General features: G+C 53.7%; 1 protein-coding gene across 2 annotated transcripts in view; it reads right to left on the bottom strand.

Annotated features, from left to right (window-relative positions):
* The window catches only part of SGSM1 (small G protein signaling modulator 1), a 51,508-nt gene extending 33,797 nt beyond the window's left edge, over window positions 1–17,711 (bottom strand). For both annotated transcript variants that reach the window (XM_081123488.1, XM_081123489.1), the window contains exons 1-3: window positions 17,623–17,711; window positions 17,466–17,509; window positions 380–455 (exon numbers count right to left, since the gene is read on the bottom strand). In XM_081123488.1, the coding sequence (XP_080979614.1) occupies window positions 380–455; window positions 17,466–17,509; window positions 17,623–17,641 (139 nt within the window). In that variant the 5' untranslated portion in view covers window positions 17,642–17,711. The remainder of the gene's footprint in view (window positions 1–379; window positions 456–17,465; window positions 17,510–17,622) is intronic.
* Window positions 17,712–20,675: the final 2,964 nt, after the last annotated feature.

The raw sequence follows: 20,675 nt of genomic DNA on the forward strand, positions 1-20,675 counted from the left end.
TCCGAGCTCTGGTCCTTCCTCCTCTGCTGAGCACGCTAGACACCATCCCTCAGGATGTGTGAACGGCTCTTAATTCCCTATTTTTTTTAAGGCCCCATCCATCCTCTCCCTTTGGTTGGCAACAGCCTCAGGCAGAGCGAGGAAGGGACATGGAGCCTGTGCCTCAAATGCCTGCGTGGGGTTCAGAGTCAAGCTCAATTTCTTCTCTAGGCTTTTCTGTACTTCCCAGTTCCCTAACCGAGCCCCTTTGGAATCCAAAAATAACCTCAGAGTTACAAAGCAGAAAATGACGTGAGAACCCCCGCTCGAACACGCCACCTCCCCGGGGCAGCCCGCACGGGAAGAAGCCACTGTTCAAGGCCACGGGCCACGGACTCACCACAGAAGGAAATGATGTGGCTGCTGTCCTCGTGGACGAACTTCCGTGTGACGGCCTCCTCCATGATCTGCTTCACCTGGAAGGCAGAGGCAGCTGGAGGGGAGCCCCCGACGCGATTTGGGGTGCAGACCCCCCGGCCTTCCCAGGCTGTCTGGGACACTGCGATGACTGCTTTCCCCCTACGCCCCATTCGCCAGGTTTCCTGTAGGTCCACGGCCTGTGGCCCGGGACAGCTGCACACTCCACATTTTACTGCATTATTCGTTCAGGCTCTTTGCACGGCGGGCTTCTCGGGGTCACACAGAATGTCATCTCCTTCCCTGGCCATGTTATCTAAGGCAGCCCTCCCCTGCCTCCACCCATCCCTCTTACAGGGACCTTGTTCTGGAATACTTACACTATTCCTGTCCCGTGTGTGTTTAGTGTCTGCCTAGAACACACTGCTATATCCATGGAGCCTAGTGCTTAGTAAGAGCAGTGCCTGGTGCATAGTAAGCGCTCAATAAATGTTTTCTAAGTGAGCGGATGAATGAATGAACGAACGAATGAGTGAAGCAGGCTTATAAAAGAACCAGGAAGGCGCCATGTAAAAATTCAGCCCTGGAATTGGGCAGACCTGGGTTCAAATCCCTGCTCTGCACTTACCAGCTGGATTTGTGATCCCATTTTGGGGAAACAGAGGTTCAGGGAAGCGAAGCAACTCGCCCGGAGCGGTGGAGCTAGCCCAGGGCTGAATTTTTCCAGTACCTGACCTACTGAATGGGACTCGGGGGTGTTTATCAAGCCTTCCAGGTGATTCTCAAGCACACTCAGACCGCACTAGAGAACTGGAGGGGAAGGAGCAGGAGAGGGGAGGGTCTAAGTGAAGCCCCACAATCCTTAAGGAAGAGCCCAAGCAGTCCCGGCTCCTGTCCAGGGACAGGCAGGCCCTTCTCCTGGCCTCCCTCCCGGCCCCATCAGGCTGGGGGAAGTGACGGGTCCTGGCCCTCCTCACCCCAGTCACAGGGTGCTGCACCCTCCCTTGTCTCCCAGCATCCCCCGCCTCAGTCAACAGCCGCTTTATTAAATTCGCCCTAATATACTCAGTTTGGGGAGCCATCTGTTTCCTATTGGCACCCTGACTGTACACACACTGTCTCAAGTCCACAATGCAGAGCAGTGATGGCTCCGTTTACAGTTGTGGATCCTGAAACTCAGAAAGGGTGACCCCTCTCTCAGGACACACAGCCAGGAAAGTGACTGCAGGAAGGGGACCGTGGCTGTCTGGCTCCAGGCCTCTTGTCCTGGGGATGGATGGGTGGTGGAGGTGGGACTGCAAGTGAGGACCTCCCCCCACCTCCCCTGGTTCCCAGATGTGGGCTAGAACCTCTCCCTCGAAGTTAATAACAGGCTGACATTCCCAGGCCAGGAGAAGAAATTAAGAAGGCAATGTGGATGGGAGCCTCCCCCAGAAGGTCATGGAGAGCTTTCCAGAAGACGGCATCGTCTCACTGTAGGAAGAAAGAAGCTGCTGCCCGGGGGACACCCCAGAACTGTGGGAAGGGGAGAGGGCCGGGCAGCCACTAAAGGCCTCTGAAATTCAGCCCAACCACCTCCCCACCCTCAGCCTCCCAGACATGGACTTGAACTTGGTCCACTTTGAAGGGACCTCGGGCTCGTCTGGGAGCAGGGCAGCAGCAATGTGGCAGCCTGGCTCCTGGCAATCTGTGCGATTTTCTAAGCTTTGGCCCAGAAACCTGCCTCACCAAGGAAGCACAGAGGCAGTGGTGTGGTTGGTGTGACTTCGGAGTCACACGGACCCACACTTACATCCCAGCTCGGCCACCGTGTCCCAGGTGAGCTCAGCCAAGTTGTGCACCCTGCTGGTGCCTCAGCTCCCTCTTCTGCAAAGAGGAACCTATCGCCCTGCGGGGCTGTGATGAAGATGAGACGTGCTGTTAAGTGTGAAAAGGCAGGCTGGGCCAGTAAATAGTTGGAGTTTTGTGACGCTGGGGCTCACTGGCCCGCAGCGGATGTTCCAAACCAGGGCCACACTGGCCTCTGGGCCTGGCCTGGCCCCGCCCCTCCACGTCAGACCTCCGAGCACCTGCCCATCTCTGGCCCCACCCTGCAAACCCTGTGAAACCAGCCCGGCCCTCCAGCCATCCCTCCCTCCACCTGCAAATATTTAAACAGCATAAAAGGAGGCTTTATCTCAGGAGGGAGGCAGGCAGGCAGAGAAACCCTGGCCAATCTGCAAAGCAGGAAGGGGAGCTCCTGGGGCTCCCAGGCCTGCCCTGTCTACTCCCCTCCTGACATCTGCCACCCGCCCACACCCAGGTTCCCTCACGCTGCCCACCTTGAACCCTGCCACGTTCCAAATGCACTTGCTACTCCTCTCTACCTCCCCACACTGCCGTGTTCACACTCTCGAAACTCCAAAAGGAAACAGCACGGCCCCGTGTCCAGAGCTATCGTAAGGATTACGGAAAACGCAGGCAGAGGGCCTCAAACAGGACCCAGAGCACAGCTGGCACCATATAAAGGGAGGCACAGAGCACTAAGAACATGAGCCTGAGAGCCACCAGACCCAGGTCAAACTCCAGCTCTGCCATTAGCTGAGTGACTTCAGGCCTCAGTTTCCTCATCTGTGAAATGGGCACGATACCCGCACCACCTCCCAGGGCTGCTATGTGAGAATCCCATAAAAACACGCGCAGAGCTCTTGGTGTTCTGTCCCAAAGGGTGTTTGCTGCTTTCTGTCCTAAAAGAGCTGCATTTGATACCAGTCTTTGCAGATGACACTCATCACGGTCTCCACTACTCAAACTGATAATCTCTGGACCTGGTTTCAAAGAACAATGCGGAACGGAATTCAGGAAGAATCTGCAGACATTTCGTGATTATTTCCAGTATTACATTTTTCATCATTCCTGAGCTGATGGCCATTTATGAAAGATACCGGGAGGCCGAGGAAATCAGCATGACCCAACTAGAAGAATTATCGGGGTGTTTCATTAACAAGAATCAAATTGAAGCCTTAGTAATGGAGAAACCGAAAGACACCACCTCAGTGTGATCTTATATTAAACCTGGACGCCTCAAATCTCTTGAGCATTTTAAAATATAAATAAATTCTGGCTCTAAAAACTTAAAAAAACAAAAAAAACAAAACATGCGCAGAGCTCACCAAGAGGCACGAGCTCAGACCACCCTGTCTAAAACAGAGCACCTTGCTTTATGCCTGTCCTTAGAACTTGCCACAGCCTGACTTTCACTATATACCTGTGGGTTTATCCATTTCGTGTCTGTCTCTCGTGCATAGATCTGGAGCCCCTAGGACGGTGCCAGGGCACGTGGAAGGTGCTCAGTATCTGTCTGGTAATCACTCTGATTATATTAATCACACTAGTACCAGCAGCCAATGCTTACTGAGTTCCGTTCCTCGCAGTGACCTAAGCCCCTTGGACACCCACTCACTTGTTTGTTATGTGTGTAAGGCTGGGGTTGGCAAACTTTTTCTGGAAAGAGACAGACAACAGCTATTTCAGGCTTTAAGCTACGGCTGCCAGATAAACCACAGGATGCCCAGTGAAACTTGAATTTCAGATAAAAAAGGAATTTTTTTTAGTGTATGTACCGAATATTGCATGGAACACACAGGAATAGATAACTTGTTGTTCTGAAATTCAAGTCATTCTGAAATTTTATTTGCTGAATCTGGCAAACCTATCTTCAGGCCACAATAGTCTATGTCGAATAGTCTCATTTTTACAACCCTTTGAGAACGTAAAAACTGTTTTTGGCTCAGGAGCAGTACACAAACAGGCTGGGTTGGCCCACAGGGCCCCGTTGAAAGCACCCAGCACAGTGCCTGTGGCGCACAACAGACCTAAATAAACATCACCAAGTGTCACCTGCTCCTCAGAGGCCTGCTGCCTCGGTCCTGACTCAGGTGGTGGGTGGCTGGCCCTGCAGGGGGGTGAGTAATGCTGAGCCAGCGCTGGCCTATGAGAGGGAGGCCCGCAGGCAGGCACCCTGACTCTTACATTTGTAAGAAACTGGCAGGTGGAGAGAACAGTTAAGTAGGATGCCTGGGGGGCCTTGGGGAGGCTTTAAAAATAACTCTCAGCATGTGGGGAAAAGAAGGGGATGACTCAAAGGCCCCTCGACAGCCACCAACCACCGGGGCTGTGCTGCTCTGCAGGCACCCCAGCTGCTCGGAACAAAATGCACCCACCTAGCCCTGGCAGGTAGTTCAGTTGGTTACAGCATCGTCCCGATACAACAAGGCTGCGGGTTCGATCCCTGGTTAGGACATATAAGAATCAACCAATGAATGCATAACTAAGTGGAATAACTAAAGAATGTTTCTCTTTCTTTCTCTCAAATCAATATATATATTTAAAAATGCACATACCTTAGCAGGCCAGCACCTCCGGCCCTGGTTCAAAGCACTGACCCTTGAACACAGGTCCCTGAAGGCAGTGCCACGGGCTCATCTCCCTGCCTTTGCTCACGTAGTGCCTTCTGCCGGGTGCCCCTCCATGTGTGCTCCAGCTGGCAAACTGCAGCTCAGGCTACAGCCTGGGTGTCACCTCTTCCTAAGAGCCTTCCTGGACTTTCCATACCCCAAGTGGGAATAAGTGTGCTTCTTCCACATTCCACTAACACTTGCCTTCCCAGCATTTATCACATGAACCGCAACTGTTGCTCATTAACTCAACATTTATCAGTGCCTCCTATGTGTCTGGGGCGACATGGCAATCAGAGTCCCTGTCCTCATGGAAATGACAATCCAGCAAAATGTAGTCATTAAGTAAATCATGCAAATGGGTAATATTTACAAAGTGAGACCAGTTTTCCGCAGCAAAAGAACTTGGTTCTATTAAACAAATAACTGAAACTGGGTAGGTAGGGAGGTCATGGAGGGCTTCCTGGAGGAGGTGAGGCTCCAGATCTGAAGTACAAGTAGAAATGAACTCTGTTGGCCTCAACTCTAAAGCAGAGGGAAAAAACTCTCTCCTGCAACTGCCCCCACAGGCCGCCTTGGAGCTCAGAGGAAGAACAGATGTATGGACCACGTGGCAGGGAAAAGCACTGCGTGGAAATAGCTGGCGGTTTTTTATTTTTTAATTTGATATGGGCGAGGCATACAGGAGGTGAGAGATGATAGGGGATGGAACAGGGCTGGTGGTGGGTGGGGGAAACGGGAATATTTTAGGAAGCTCCAAAGCCTAGACACAAACAGACATGGTGGGAGGGACGGGGGAAGATGGTGCCACCTGGCAAGCTGTGACTGTTTCCACGGTGTGGCCCAATCTTCCTTTCCTGCCAAATCCTGTCCCTTCCCCTTCCCACATCCCAAGCTCCGGTCGAAGGTGCCATTCCGTCTGTGTGAGCCACATGATTCCCCCACAGTCCCCTCCACCTGATATTCTCGCCCATTCCTACTTCCATCTCCAGCTCTGGAAAAACCACTCAATCCTCTTGGACCTGGTGCTCTTCTTTTCATTCCCTCCTTAAATCTCCAAAGTTGACATGATCCCCCCTCTTCAGAGCTCCTAGAGTAACACCCACTGTATAGCTATGAACATTGGATTCTGGAGTCTAACTTCCAAAATTCAAATCCCAGCTCTTGTGCTCATGATCTTGGGCAAATCATATCCCTTCTCTGGGCCTCAGCATTCCCATCAGTAAAATGGGTGACATTAGTAGTTGCCTCCCAGCCATAAGGTAATATATCAAAAGCATTAAACTCAATAGCAGCCCCGTAGTAAGTGCTTTACACATTTGTTTTAGGTCATGACAACCAGCATTGATTTATAAAGTGTTCGCTGTGTGCTGGCACCACGCTTAGGGGCATTATTTCACCTAATCCTCGAGGTAATTAGGTAAGATGGGTAATTACCCTCCCCATTTTACAGACAAGGAAATGGAGTCTTGGTGAGGTTAAATGACTTGCCCAAGAGCACACAGCTTGCAAATGGCAGGGTGGAGATTCAACCCAGACTGTCTGCCCTGCACGGAGCCTGGCACATAGCAGGTTCACTCATCCACTCAACCGATACCAACAGGTGCTTCTCACAAGCTGAGTGGGAGCTTTCCATACACGAGCCCAAAGAATCAAAACCACCGTGCCGCATGGGTGTCCTTGCCATGATTCCCATTTTCCCAATGAGGCAGCTGATCTGGGAGGGAGGGGCAAAGATCACCTGGCTGTGAAGGGGCTGGGGTTCGAATCTAGGTCTCCTGCTCCACCGTCCCATGTCAAGGTGGGGACCCAAGCAGCCAGGTGGCCAATGCACCTGCTCCCTTAGGCCAATTCAGGCGACTGTCACAGTCTCAGTCAACTCCCTGCTCGCAGAGCCAGGTCCAGCAGCACCTGCCAGCTCCACCTCTGCCCCAGCCACCCTCTTTCTGCATCTTTCATCATCTCTCCCAGGACACCCAGCGCCTCCCAGCTCCCTCTCTCTGTCACACGTCAGTTCCTAAAAGAGAACTGCGGTAACAAAAAGAAACGTCCAACCTGAAGTGCTTATTACAAAGGGAAAGAGGCCCCTCTGAAAAGGCTATATACTGTGTGGTTCCAAGTACGACATTCTAGAAAAGGCAAGACTATGGAGACAGCTGAAAGATCAGCGGCTGCCAGGGGCTGGTGGGGAAGGAGAGATGAACTGGCAGAGCAGAGAGGACCTGGGGGCAGTAAGACTGTCCCCTAAGGTATTACAGTGGGGGACATGTGATTATGCATTTGTCCAAACCCACAGAATGGCCACCACTGAGAGTGAACCCAGGTGCCACCGTGGACTTTGGGTGACAATGAGGCGTCGGTGGAGGTTCATCATTGTAACAAAGGACCTACTCTGGTGCCAGATGTTGATGGTGGGGGAGGCTGTGGGTGCGGAGACAGGGGGTGTATGAGAAATCTCTGTACTTACCACTCTTTTTAATGTGAACCTAAAACTGCTCTAAAAAAATATATGTCCTTAGACAGGCTAAGGGCCTCCTTCCAGATGGCCACCTCCATGTCCTCAGTCTGCCAGCCTGCCAGGGCCATTGGGGCCTTCACAGAGGGGTGCCTGAGGTACCTGGTGCACAGCTCCCTTTTCTGGGCTCTCTCACTCAGTTCCAGGACAGCCTTGTTTCACCCCTCTGGCCCACACATGTCCATCCTACCCTGACATCCTAGACACTGAAAGCAAAGCCACATGAGTGTCCAGCAGTTGTATCCCCATGATGGGAGTGAGCAGGAGGGGAGGGGACAGCAACCATAAAGCAGTGGCCTGTGGCTCTTCGGTGTTAGAAAGCCCCTCCCTCCAGCTCTTCCTCCTAACCTGTCCTCAACGTGGCTGCGGGCTGGCAGGAGGCAGGAATCTCTCACTCAGCTGCTGCCAGCCTGGCCCCAGTTAATCATTCACTGGCACGCTGTAAACAGGCGCCAGGCACTGTGCCCTAGCAGTGCATGAATTGGCCAACCTGCCACGACCTGGATGGAAGGGTGTTCTGGGCCTCCCACTGCCACCCTGCAGAGGTGCCTCGGACACCCCTTGACAAGGAGGCTCCCCCCGGGCCTGATTCTGGAGCATTCACCTGGGGCCACCTTGGCAAAGGTCCTTCTGGCCAACCTCCTGCGCACGGTCATGGCTGGAGGTGACAGGCCCTGAAGACAATGCCCTGGCCGCCCCTGCGCCCAGGGGAAACGGCCTGTGTGCTTCACGTTCCCAGCCCACACCCTGGCCACCAGCCAGCTTCCTCCGGGGGCTCTGCCCACTGCGGGTGGCAGCTCCCCTGGCAACGCGCCCCACTCCCAGACCCACGGGCCTCGTGCGGACTCCCAAGCGCACCCAGGTTCTCTGGAAGGCTGCCCAGACCGTGGGGGTCGGGCAGCTGCAGGAAGGCAAGAAATGAAAATTCGCAGATGGTTACTTAAAACACACACAGCGTGAACCAGAAAACAGCCCACCCGAGCCTGGGAGGGGAAGCAGCTGAATGTCGTCTGAAGGCTGGATCAGCATCCCGGCTCTGCCTCTTACGGGCCGTGTAACCCGACTTCACTGCCCTGTGCTTTGCTTTACTCACCTGTAAAACGAGATAATAAACACAATCTACCCCCCGAGGTTGTTTTTTTAAAGATTAAATATGTTAATGGATGTAAAGCACTTAGCACAATGTCTAGAACATGATAGGACCTTCTGGAAATGCTCTAACCCTGTGTTGTCCAACAGTATCACTAACCACACATGGCTACTGAGTACTTGAAAACACGGCTAGTGCGACTGAGAAAGGTTTTTTTTTACCCCTCCCTCACTGGAAGATATGTTTTTATTGATTTTTAGAGAGAGAAGAAGGGGGAGAGAGAGAAACATCGATGTGAGAAACATTGATGGGCTGCCTTTCGTACACACTCTGACCAGGGATTGAACCCACAACTTAGGTATGTGCCCTGACCAGGAATCGAACCTGCAACCTTTTTGGTGTGCTAGACATTTTTTATTTAATTATATGTAATTTAAATATAAGTAGGCACATGTGGCTCGTGGCTCATATTAGACAGTGCAGGTCTGGGATATAGCAGGTGCCCAATAAATGGTAGTTATGAGCATTATGAGGGGTTGTTATCATTAGGGGGCTCACTGGGTTAGAAATCAGGAGGCGCCATGTCATTTCTGAGCATGGCCCTATACTGCACTGACCTGTGCGTCCTGGCATCTCGCAGGGTGGTTCTGAACCGTATTTGGGTATTTGGGTTGTGGACCACTTAGAGATACTGATGATAGCTGAGGACACCCTCTCCACATAAGTACAAAGTGCTGGTACAATTTCAGGGCTTTTACACCCCTCCCCCAAGCAGAAGTCTCTCATCCGGCAGACACCTGGCACCCAATAGATACCCGGGCAGCACCTGGGCTCACAGCCAGGCACAGAACACAGGGTGGACACTTCCACTGCTGGAGGCTGAGCTCCAAAGGCAGGCACCCTCACGCCTCTGAGATGGACTTTTGTGGCTTCTCTGCCTGGTTTCCATCTCCCTGTCTGGTCCTTTCACCTTGACTCTCCTCTGGGACCCCTCCCTTGCTCTCAGAGAGCCGACTGGGCACTTTGACTCTCACGCTGGACGAATCAGAGCGCTCTGTCCCACAGTGATTGGCACAAAAGCAGCACATGACCCAGGCTGGTGCAAGGAGACTGAAGACTTCTGCTTGAACCATGGGAAGGGGCAGCTCTGTTTCTGTTGTGATGCCAACCTGGCAGATTGTGCCCTGAGAGCTGCTGGGCAACATTCTACCTCCCCACAGAGAGAAGCAGAGCATAAAGCACCACAGAGAAAGGCAGCACAGAGAGAGACGGGGGTCCTAATGACATCATTGGAAAGCCTGGATACAGCTGTACCTGAAGCTGGACTCACTCCAAACTCCCCAAACCCCTAAGCCAATAAATCCATTTTTTTAGACTCTTTTCCTTTTCACTTTGTTGATCTACTTACTTATTCTAGCTGGTTTTATGAGCAAGTTATTATCCAACTTGAAATGGATGGTCCTGTTCTGCTGCTTCTCAGCTATGTGACCTTGGTCCAGTTTCTTAACCTCTCTGAGCTTCACTTTCCTCATCAGTAAAGAGGAGTTGCTGGCTGTGCCTACTCTACAGGAAGGCTGCTTTGTGGATTAAATGAGATAACGTAAAGCATTTACAGCAGTGTTTAATAAATGGCAGCAGCTATAATCCTAGCTTAACAACTAAACATAATTTACTAAATAATAATAATTAAAGAATTCACTCAGTGCCCAAGTATCACCATCTCTTGAAGTCTTAGGACTTCAGTTATCTGATTTTTAAATGGGGCCTTACTGTAAAAGGACCTGTTCCTGTCCTTTATAAACACCCACGATCTGAGTTCCTTCAAGATGTTGCAAAGAAGAGGCACAAAAATCTATCCATCTCCTGTGTTCTGGGACTACCAAAAGAGACAATACCGTCTTCCCACTGAAGTTCAGCACTCTCAGCCGCCTCGCCCAGGGGCTCCCGGCAGCTAAGGCTCATGAGGGGTTCCAACCTCCTCGGGCTGAGGGGTTACCTCCAAGGGGCCCAGAGCCACGGAACTCAGAGGGAAGCTCCAGCTGCCCCCCCAGATGGCCATACAGCCAGTCAAGGCCCAGTCCTCCTGATTCCCACTCAAGGGCTTGTCCCTTTGGAGCTCATAAATACCCCTTCCCAGTCTACAGCACTGCTCCTGTGGCCACAGCACCCCCAGCCCAGGGTTTAGTCAGAGAGGATGAGATCCCACACTGAGAGAGACGGGGTCGGGGGGGTCCTAATGGCACCACCAGAACCCCTGGATTCAGCTGTACCTGATGCTGCAACTTCAGATGGGACCAGAAGGAGCAGCAAAATGTCCTTATGGAACTCAGCCAATCTGACTCCTAACTGGGTGAGCCAAGCACAGTACCTGGCTCACCCACAAATACCGTTGGATGCCTGGCGGGCAGGGATGGCACACAGCACTGCTGCGCGGCAGGTGATGCCCCCGCCGTCAGATACACGAGGAAACTGAAGCCAGCCTGAATGGCAGGGCCTCGACCTAACCTCGGGGCTGTCCAGTTCCAAAGGGGGACCCTTTCCCCGACTCCACACTCTCGGCAAAGCTCATAACCACACGCGGGTCACTGATTTGGGCTCCAGAGTAATGCAAAGCAGGGTTCCAGAGCCAGACTCCCAGGCTGTAGCACTGACAATCTCCGTGCCTTTAGGTAAGTTACTTGCCATCTCCTTATCTAGGAGAGTGGTTGTCACCTCAAGGGGTGTTGAAACAATTAAATGAGGCCATCCAGATAAAATGTTCAGTACATGCTGTCTTCAAAAAAACCTGTATCCCATTAGAATGGCTTTAGTTGAGCCCTTGGTTTAAAGGCTCCCAAAAAGTCTTATCAGCTGTTGAGTTTTAATAAGTCTTAAATACGGACTTGGCAAATTCAGAAGACAGAAAATATCAGCAAGACTTGGCTCTCAGAGAGTGACGTCAACCAAATTAGATGACTCGAGGTTCTTAGAATCCTGGAGCTTGTCCAATCTCGTCCACTTAGAAAGCAGAGGAATGAGACAGGAAGAGGGGACCTGCTAGGAGGCCACAGGGAGGTAGGGGCACAGCTAGCACAAGGCCTTGGGTGACCTTGTTTCCCACGATGATGACAAAAGTACCCTTCCTACCTGCCAACCAGCAACAAATGCTCCCACCCTCTCCCGGAGCCCCTCCCGAGGTCACTGCAGCGGAGACCCAGCCAGAGCGCACGGGAGACGGGACTAAGCAGGGCCCCTGCTGTCACATCGAGCGGGTGCTCTGAAGCCCAAGCCACCGCTATCAGAAGCTCCGGAAGCGGCATTGTCAGAGACCTGGAAAAAGGCACAAACACGCACCGACAGATACGGCTGCATTATTCAGAGAGAGAAGTTCTGCGTCTTAAGCCCAAAAGCGTGACACACAGAAATGGTTTGAGTCAACCCTGCCGGCATCCAAGAGCCCCAAAATATCCCACCCAGATGTCAAGATTCCTTCTGCAAGCATTTTTGGAACCCCCGCTTGGCCCAGCAGGGGAGTAAAGGGGGAGCTGTCATTTCCAGCCTGAGAACTGAAGGCTCAGAGGACAATATAGTTTCCTGTCTTGCCTAATGACTTTGTGCCCCTCCATCTGCCACCCGCATTTATTGCTCTCCCTGCGGCCCGAGCAGTTACAGCATAGGTGTGTTCATGTTTCCCCCTTGTTCAAAACCCTCTCACGGCCCCCACGTCACTCAGAGTAAAAGCCAAAGCTTCCAAGGGACGACCAGCCTCCTGCTCCTTCTCTGACGACATCCCCTCCTCCGTTCGCTCAGGTCCCTCCAGCCCCACTGGCCTCCTCACCCTTCACCGCTCCCGGCTCAAGGCTTTGTACATGCTGTTCCCTCTGGCCGGAACACCCTTCCTGCGGCCGTCGGCAAGGCTCCCTCCTTTCCTTCAGGGCTCTGCTCAAATGTCACCCCATCAGAGGGGCGACCCTGACCCTCCTCTGGAGAGCCCTTCCCACCCTCCTCCCCAGCCCTTTCCAGCTTTAGTTTCCTGGTGTCTCCGCGGACTGCCTGTGTGACCTCAGAGCAAGCTGTTTAAGGTCTCCGGACAATTAGGCTCCCTCTCAGGGCTGTCTTGAGAACGCAGGAGGAGATGCCCAGGGGAGCATTTGAACAGGGCCCAGCACAGAGGCTTCTCAGTCTCAACAGCAGTGTCCTACGGGCTGGACACTTCTCGGTCGGGGGGGGGGGGGGGGCATCTTGTCACTGCAGGAAGCCGAGCAGCATCCCTGGCCTCTACCTACTAGATGCCAGTAGCAACCACAGTTGTGACCACCAAAAATGTTTCTAGACGTTGCCAAATGTCCTCTAGGTAGGGCTGCCAGATTTAGCAATATTTACTTATACTAAAAACTACTCCTTATCTGAAATTCAAAATTTAATTGTGTGGCCTGCGTGCCATTTTGGTGACCCTACCTGGGGGCAAAATTAAGAACCTTCGTTAAGAATCGCTGGGTTGAAGTGGAACCACCATGAGGTCCCGGTAGTAACATCAGTTGCTTCTCTCACCTTCCTCCAACCTTCTTAGAATGTCCACCCCACCTCCCCCAGCTCATCGCTTACCACCCAGAGGACGGGTGGCTCAGCTCCCCACACAAGCCCAGCTCAGCCCTGCGTTGATGGCTCCCGATGGCAGCCCTTCCATCAGCTCTAGTCTGCAGACCTAAAGTAGCTTCCTCTCCAGCATCCCCTTCACCCCCAGCACCCTTCCTGGGGTCTGCCCTCCTGCCAGCAAGCCCCTGCTTCTTCCTCCAACTAAGTGGCCTCCCAGGCCAAGCCTGGAGGCAGGAAAACAAGGCAGTTAGTCACTTTGCTTCCGTTATCAACTCTGAGTCACATGGCTGGCTCCTTTAATGGCAGTCGTCATGGCGACGGGAAGCCCTGTGCCTGTTCTCTCTGGGAACCAAAACAAAATTAAGTGGTGGAGATGGGGAGGGGTAAGGAGGGGATGGTGAAGGGAGCCAGGAAGGAGCCAGCATAGAGCTGGTTGGATTTAACTGGAGGAAATCAGGCCGCTGGGGCCACCCTGTCTCTGGCCTTCCCTTGGTGGCACTGGGGAGACAGAAAAAAAGAATATGCCTGCCCTGGTGAGGCTCAGGCTACGGTGGTGGGTGTTTTCACACTGTTTATCCTGACAGTTGAGTAATTTTCATCCCCACTGAGAATAAACTGAACCCCAGACACTTGTGAATGTAAAGAGGGACCTCATCCAAGACTGCAATCTACAATCTACGAGCAATCAATTTCAGCTCCTCTGTCCCCTTTCCTCTTCCTCGGCTCCTCCCCACTCCTTCCCTCTTGCTTTTATGATAGGACCAGGTGCTCTGTCCACACTGTAGCACTGTTCTTTCTCCTGGAACTCCCCCTACTCCGAGACCTCGGGATTCCTCATGTTCACAGTGCTCCCTCCAGCCACAAAGTTTTTACAGATGCGGTTCCCTGTGCCAGGAATGGCTTTCCTCTGTCTCTTCCCACCTTACACCTGGAGACCTACTTATTGCTCTGGTCGGGGAGCTCAGTTGGTTAGAGTGCTGGCCCCATACACCAGGGTTACAGGTTCGATCTCCGGTCATGGCACATAAAAGAAGCAACCACTCTCTCTTCTCTAAAAAAAAAACAATAAAGAAATAAATTTGCATAGCCTTCACATATCTTCTTAAACATAAGATAGGTTTAAGATCTGTAACTGCACGGGGTTACTTCTCCGTTATGTGTTCTTGTGGCACAAAACACCTCTTCTTCAGACCCTGGTGCACAGCCTCTAATGATCTCCTTAATTACACTTGGAATGTCTGCTGGGGTCTGTCCACTGTCCTGGAATGCCAGCCCCAAAAGGGCAGGGCTTATCGAGTTCACTGCTACACCCACAGAATCCAGCCCAGCCTCTGGCACACAGATGCCCCCCTGGCAATAAATGCACCGGCATTTGAACCCAGCTCAGGCTCATCCCAGAGGTCCTTCTTGACCCCTTCCTGGGGCTGGGGCACAGTGGCTCCCGGAGTCAGCACTGGACAGAGCTCCCAGCCCTGCAACCCCTGCTGGCCTTCGTGGCTTCAGCGGCTCAGGCAAAGCTGATGGCCTGCCTGGCTTAGCCACAGAAACTGACTGTGAAGCTGCCCCTTCCAGAACGAAGGAGATGAGGAGCCCTGGGGAGACTGTGACAAGCAGGGATGTGGCTGCTTGAACCCCACGGTGAGAAGGAACATCTGACTTGACTCTCAGATTTTTACGCATTCCACTGACTCTCTGATATTAGGGGGACGTGTTCCCCAAAGAGGAAGGAAAGGAGAGAGGTCTGCTTTGGGGGGAACAAACCTGTCACCATGCCATTAGGGGCACCCATGCTGAACGGGGGCTCACAGACAGAAGACTTCAACTTGTCCCTCTTCACTCGGCTGTCCCTTGAAGCATCAGTTACTGTTTTCTCATCTGTACAATGGACATCTTGCCACCCACACATGCCGAAACTATGATTAAGGAGGGAGAGCCTGGCTCAGGCAGACCTGGGGGTCCTCAACTCTGTCCCTTCTTAGCTATGTGCTCTCGAGCACCTCACTCTACCTCTCCGAGCCTGTTTCCTTGTCTATAAAGTGGGGACAACCTCACTCATCTCACAAAGTTACTGTGCACTCAGGGTAAGTGGAAGCTCTGATTACTAAAACCAAGTGCCCCAAGAAATGCAGAATTTAGAAACAGCCACCAATTTGTGACTGTTAGTTTCTGCCTTCTGAGTACAGATCCGGAGTCAACAGGTACTTGAGTCCCTTTGTCTAAACTTGCAGGGTTCTGCCCCTGCCCCTCTCAGGTACCAAGCAGGATGCCAGGAGGTCCCTCTGATCAGATGATCTCCCCCCAGAACCAGGCAGAAAGCTCATTTCGTGTCCCAAACCCAGCCCCTCCCAGGAGAGAGGACGCAGGTCCAGGACACTGACCACCAGGGACAAAGTGCTCCCCCCAGCCTGGCCAATAACCCAAACTAGACTGATATGATGGGACCTCCAAGGGCACAGGACCAATGCTCCCTTCTCCAGATGGGGAAACCGAGTCCTTGAGAGGGAAGGGGACTTGTCCATGGCACCAAGGGAGCTGGTGGCAGAGCTGGGACCAGGGCCTCAACTGGAGCCCTACCCAGATGCAGAAAGCACTGCCTTCCCCAGATGCCTTCTGCCTGTGCTCCCCCCCCCCCCCCCATGGAACCAGCCCACCATTTCCTTACAAACACAGCCATTCCAGGTGAAAACATCTGGAGAGCACCTATTACATCTAGGTTTGGCTAAAGAGTGAACAAAAAGACCTCAGGTTTTTTACACTCTCCCCGAAAACAGCCATGAGAATGTGTGGGCCTGTAGGTTTTGTTGGAAAGAGGGTCTAGACGGAGCTTTCTTCAGGTCCCCACAGGGGTCTCTACGAGGGCTGAGCTGAAAAGCTCTGGCCTTTCTGGAGGATTCCACGTATCCTGTCTGTCTACTTGTTCAGAACGGCCAGAATGTGCAACCAGCCCTGGAGCTGATTCTTGAAAGAACATGGGCATGCCACACACACACACACACACACACACACACACACTCCCTGAGGAGGGAGGGGCAGCAACAGGTCGATGTCTGCCACCAAGCGGGAGGGGCTTCTTGCTGCTCAGCGAGGACACCAGATGTGACACCCCAAACACACACAGAGGCACAGGGCTCAGGCCAGCCCCCAAGGTCTGCAGGCTAAGGATTCCAGATGCGCCAGTGACACCGGCTCAGCAGCAATGAGGTCCCCGGCTGAGGGGTGTGGGTGACCTAAGGAGGGCAATACACACCCACTCACAGCCTCACTCGTTCACATGCAGGCTCGCCATCACACGTCACATGGATACACACACATGGATATGCATACACAGTCACCACCTCACTCAGTCACACACAGACTCACGCATCACACATCACACACACATGGATACACACACACGGATATACGTAAACAGTCACAGCCTCACTCATTCACACAGATTCTTACATCACACATATATACATCATACTAAAAAATACAGATAGACACTCAGATACATGTACACACAATGCACAGAGATCACACTGAGATATCTCCAGACAGGTGCACAGACATATTCAGATGCACACTCACAGCTGCACGTCCATACCCACACAGGGGTATACATACGTGCACATACATGCATGCACACAGAATCCAGGCGTCTCAGTGTTCCCCCAGACACCCATCACTACAGAATCTCCCCTCTCTGCAGGGGGTCATGGGCTACCAACTCTAAAGGCTAGGCTGGGCACCCTGCTGGCCCCAGGGAGAGGGAGAGGGGGGAGAGGGGGCAGAGGGGCAGAGGGGCAGAGGGGCAGCTGAACCCTGTCTGATTCTCACCCTCCTTGGTGCGTGGGGGTGAGAGGCCCCTGCTGCCAGGAGAGAGCGGGCACATGCTCACAAAGGGAGCAGCCCACTGCCCAGGGGCACTCAGGGAGGGAGCCCCCTGGCTCCTGGGGGTGGCTCCAAGGACTGAGAATTCAGAAAGGGGGGCATCGGGACGTGTGGGGGCAGGTTTTATTTTCCCAAAGGGTTATCTTTCCCTTTTCCTGAAGTCTGGCCCTCCTTCTGCAGCCCCATCCAGACCCCCCCACACACCCTAGGCGCCCCCAGGTGCTTGTCTCCTTGGGGTGAGACCCACCCACCAGCTTCTCCACTCGAGTGGGTCCTCCCCAGGCAAATGCAGGGGTGCCCCCAAGGCTGGAGAGCCCTCCCACTGCACCCACCCCAGGACACCGCAGAGAAAAACATCCAGAGCTCCCCCATACCTGAAGCCCCCACCCCCAAACTCGCCTGCCTCCCTCCTACGGGAGGTGAAATACCCACCCAGGGGAGCCCACAACCGGGGTGGCCGCCCCCTTCCGCCAGCGGCCACCCCACCTTTGAGACTTTCCTGGGGGGAGGGGCTACGACCGCCCCGTCCCCCAGGGGCTGCGGCCCCCCCCCCCCCCCCGCCAGCACCACCACCACCCACCTCCTTCTTGACGGTGCGCAGCAGCCTCTGCCGGGTCTCCGCCCCTGTGGGACCAGACGGGAGGGCGGCGGGTCAGCCGGGGCCAGGGCTGCACCCCCGCGCCCCCCGCGCCCCCTCCGTCCACGCGCCCCCCGCGCGCCGCCCCCGCGCCCCTCACCCGCGGGCCCCGAAGCCATGGCTGCGCGACGTCCCGAGTCCCGGGCGGCGGCGGCTCCGGGTCGCTGGGCTCCGAGGCTGCGCCCGCGGAGGGGCGGGGCGGGCGCCGCGTGACGTCAGGAGCCGTCACACACGTGGCCCCGCCCCCCGGAAACAGCGCGGGCCGCCCGCTGCCCCGGCCAGATGCACCCGCCCCCCCTGCGCCTTCGTCGCCCCGACCTCCCTGCGCGCCCCCCCCCCCGGGCGGGGCAGGGACGGGCGGCAGCCTTTGCGCCTCTGTCGCCCCGACCTCCCTGTGCCCCCCGTGCCCCCCCCGGGCGGGGCAGGGACGGGCGGCAGCCTTTGCGCCTCTGTCGCCCCGATCTCCCTGCGCCCCCCGTGCCCCCCCTTGCGGGCGGGGCAGGGACGGGCGGCAGCCTTTGCGCCTCCGTCGCCCCGACCTCCCTGCGCGCCCCCCTTACCCCCGGGCGGGGCAGGGACGGGCGGCAGCTGCGCGCCGGGCGGGGCCGCGGCGGGAGAAGCTGGGCCCTCGCCCCGACCTCAGTGTTCTCATCTCTGAAACGGGTACAACGGGATTACGTCGTGGGAATGGCGTGAGACTTCGGTGAGACAGTGAATGTAAAAAACGCTTTACACACACCCGGGGGGGGGGGGGCTGCACCTACAAAGGCCACTGCAGCTGCTCTCCTTACCATTCCCAACTGTTAACACCATTATGGCTGAGACGGTGACGGGTGTGCTGGCTCTGCATCCAGGACAGGACAGGCCTGAAGTGGCCCCTTCCCCCACCACATGCATGTCTTTCAAAGAGTGGAGTCCTCCCAGGAGCCTGTCCCCAGTGGGGCGCAGCTGTCAACCAGGATCTCCAGGGCTGTGCAGGCTATGGGCTCTCTGGGACCCAGGCTTGTTCCACCAAGTTTCTGACTGCACCCATCCACAATGCAATTCAGGACAACAAGTATTTACTGAGAACCTACTATGTGCCAGGCTACTGTGCCAGGGATACTGAAGTGAGCAAGACAGACAAAAAAAAACCCTGCCCTGTGGAGCTTAGGAGGCAGACAGCGAAATAAATGAGTGATATAGTAGGTTGGAAGATTCTGGAGGAAAACAAACTAGGCAGGGGAGACAGGGCAGGCCCAGATGGGTGGGGTTTGTATTTTGAGGTAGGGTGGCTGAGACCAGGCCCCGCTGAGAAAGTGACATTTGAGCAAAGAGAAATAGGAGTAGGCTGTGGAGGTTTTGGGAGGAAGAGCAGTCCAGGCAAAGGGAGCAGCAAGTGCAAAGGCCCTGGGGTGGGAGGTGCCCACTGAATGTGCCAAACAGCAAGGAGGCCAGTGTGGCCGGAGTGGCATGAGCAAGTCCACTTTAAGGATTTGCCATCCTGCCCCCAGAACCCCTCCTCGCCCCCTGTCTTCAGTGCTCCTTTCAGAAGGACTGAGAACAGCTCAGAGAGTGCCCTCTCCTTGCAGAGGTGAATCCAGAGCCTCCTCTTTTCCATTTGTCAGTGTCTGGGGTCTTTGCCCATAAGTCAGAATTTATTATATTCTGGAACCTAATGCAATGACTCTAAAGTTCATTTGAAAGACTCGCCAGGAATTTTCCAGGGCTTAGCAGATTTAGGTTTTTTTTTTTAGTCCTTATAGTTTTTTTCTAGATATAGCAAACTGAACATTACGTTACCAGAGCACCATGGACAGTGCAGAATTGAATTTAAAATCAGAGCTGAGGGTGCACGCAGGTTTCTATGAGATAACAGTGGAATTTCAAAGCGGCGGGTAAGGTTAGGATTACTCAAAAAAATGTGTCAGATAACTCTCTCCCTCTTAATTAAAATGGGTATTCAGGGTGTGGAGCAGAGATTTAAATGCCAAACAAGGCAATTATACAAATATTAAGAGAAAGAACTTGTGATTTAAAAAAAAAAAAAATTAAGTGCAAAGCCAAAGAAACCTGGAAGCAGTCAACAAAAAGACTAACACCAAAAACACCCTTTTTCAAAAATGACCTCAAATACTTGAAAACGTACAGACGTCTCACATTCCTGCTTTGCCCTCCTAGACACGTCCCACCTCATTTGAAGAGGTCCCGTTGTTCCAGCTGCCCAGGCCAAAGCCTTTAGATTCAACCCAGCCTCCTCTTACCTCAAACCCCTCGCAGAGCCAGCCAGGAAATGTGGCCTCCGACTCCCAAGGCCAGCCAGCCCCTGAGGGTTTGTCACCTTCTTACCACCTCTGGTCCAAACCGCCAGCGCCCCCTGCTGGGCACCGCGAGTGGCCGCCTAGCCCGTCTTGCTTTTGCCAGGGTCTTCCCCTCTGTCTGTTCTCAACACAGAACCAGGTAAATGGGTCCATGCGGCTCCTTTTCCCACCACCCCATGTGAGTTTCCATTTTCTCAGAGCAAATTCCTTCAGATGCCCCCACACACACACACACACACACTACCTCTCTGCTTGTCTCCCCCTGGTCTGCTTTGCCCCAGCTGCACTGGCCACCTTGGGTTTCCTTGGACATTTCTACCTGAGGAACTTTGCTCTCTCTTGCCTCCACCTATGAGCTCCTCTAACCTGATTAACTCACCCACTTCCCTTCCTTCAAGTCTTTGATTCTCACCGAGACTCTGCTGTGTCCCCTATTAATTAACGCAGCCAGCCCCTTCACATCCCACCTTCCCAGTAACTCCCAATTTTCCTTTGCTATTTTTCTGCGTTTCCCTAGCAATTACCGTACTATGGCTATATACATTATTTGTTATTTTTATTTTATGTCACTGCAATGTGAGCTTTTCAAGGGGAGGCCCTTTGCTTTATGCCCCGATAGCATCTGGCACGTGGCAGGCATACGATAATTTTTGGATGATGAATGAACATAAGATAACACTACCCTTTATTTCTGTCTCTTAAAAACCTGCGGACTCAGCCACCTGGTCAGATCCAGCCTGAACTCCAGGCACCGCAAGTGGAAAGCCAAGTGGCTGAGTCTGAACAACCAAGTGGAGCAGAAAGAACATCTCGGTCTCCAGGTAAAAAAAAAAGGGGGGGGGGGAGGAAGGAG

This window comes from Miniopterus schreibersii (assembly GCF_964146895.1).
Source record: "Miniopterus schreibersii genome assembly, chromosome: 20".
In the NCBI taxonomy this organism is placed as follows: Eukaryota; Metazoa; Chordata; class Mammalia; order Chiroptera; family Miniopteridae; genus Miniopterus; species Miniopterus schreibersii.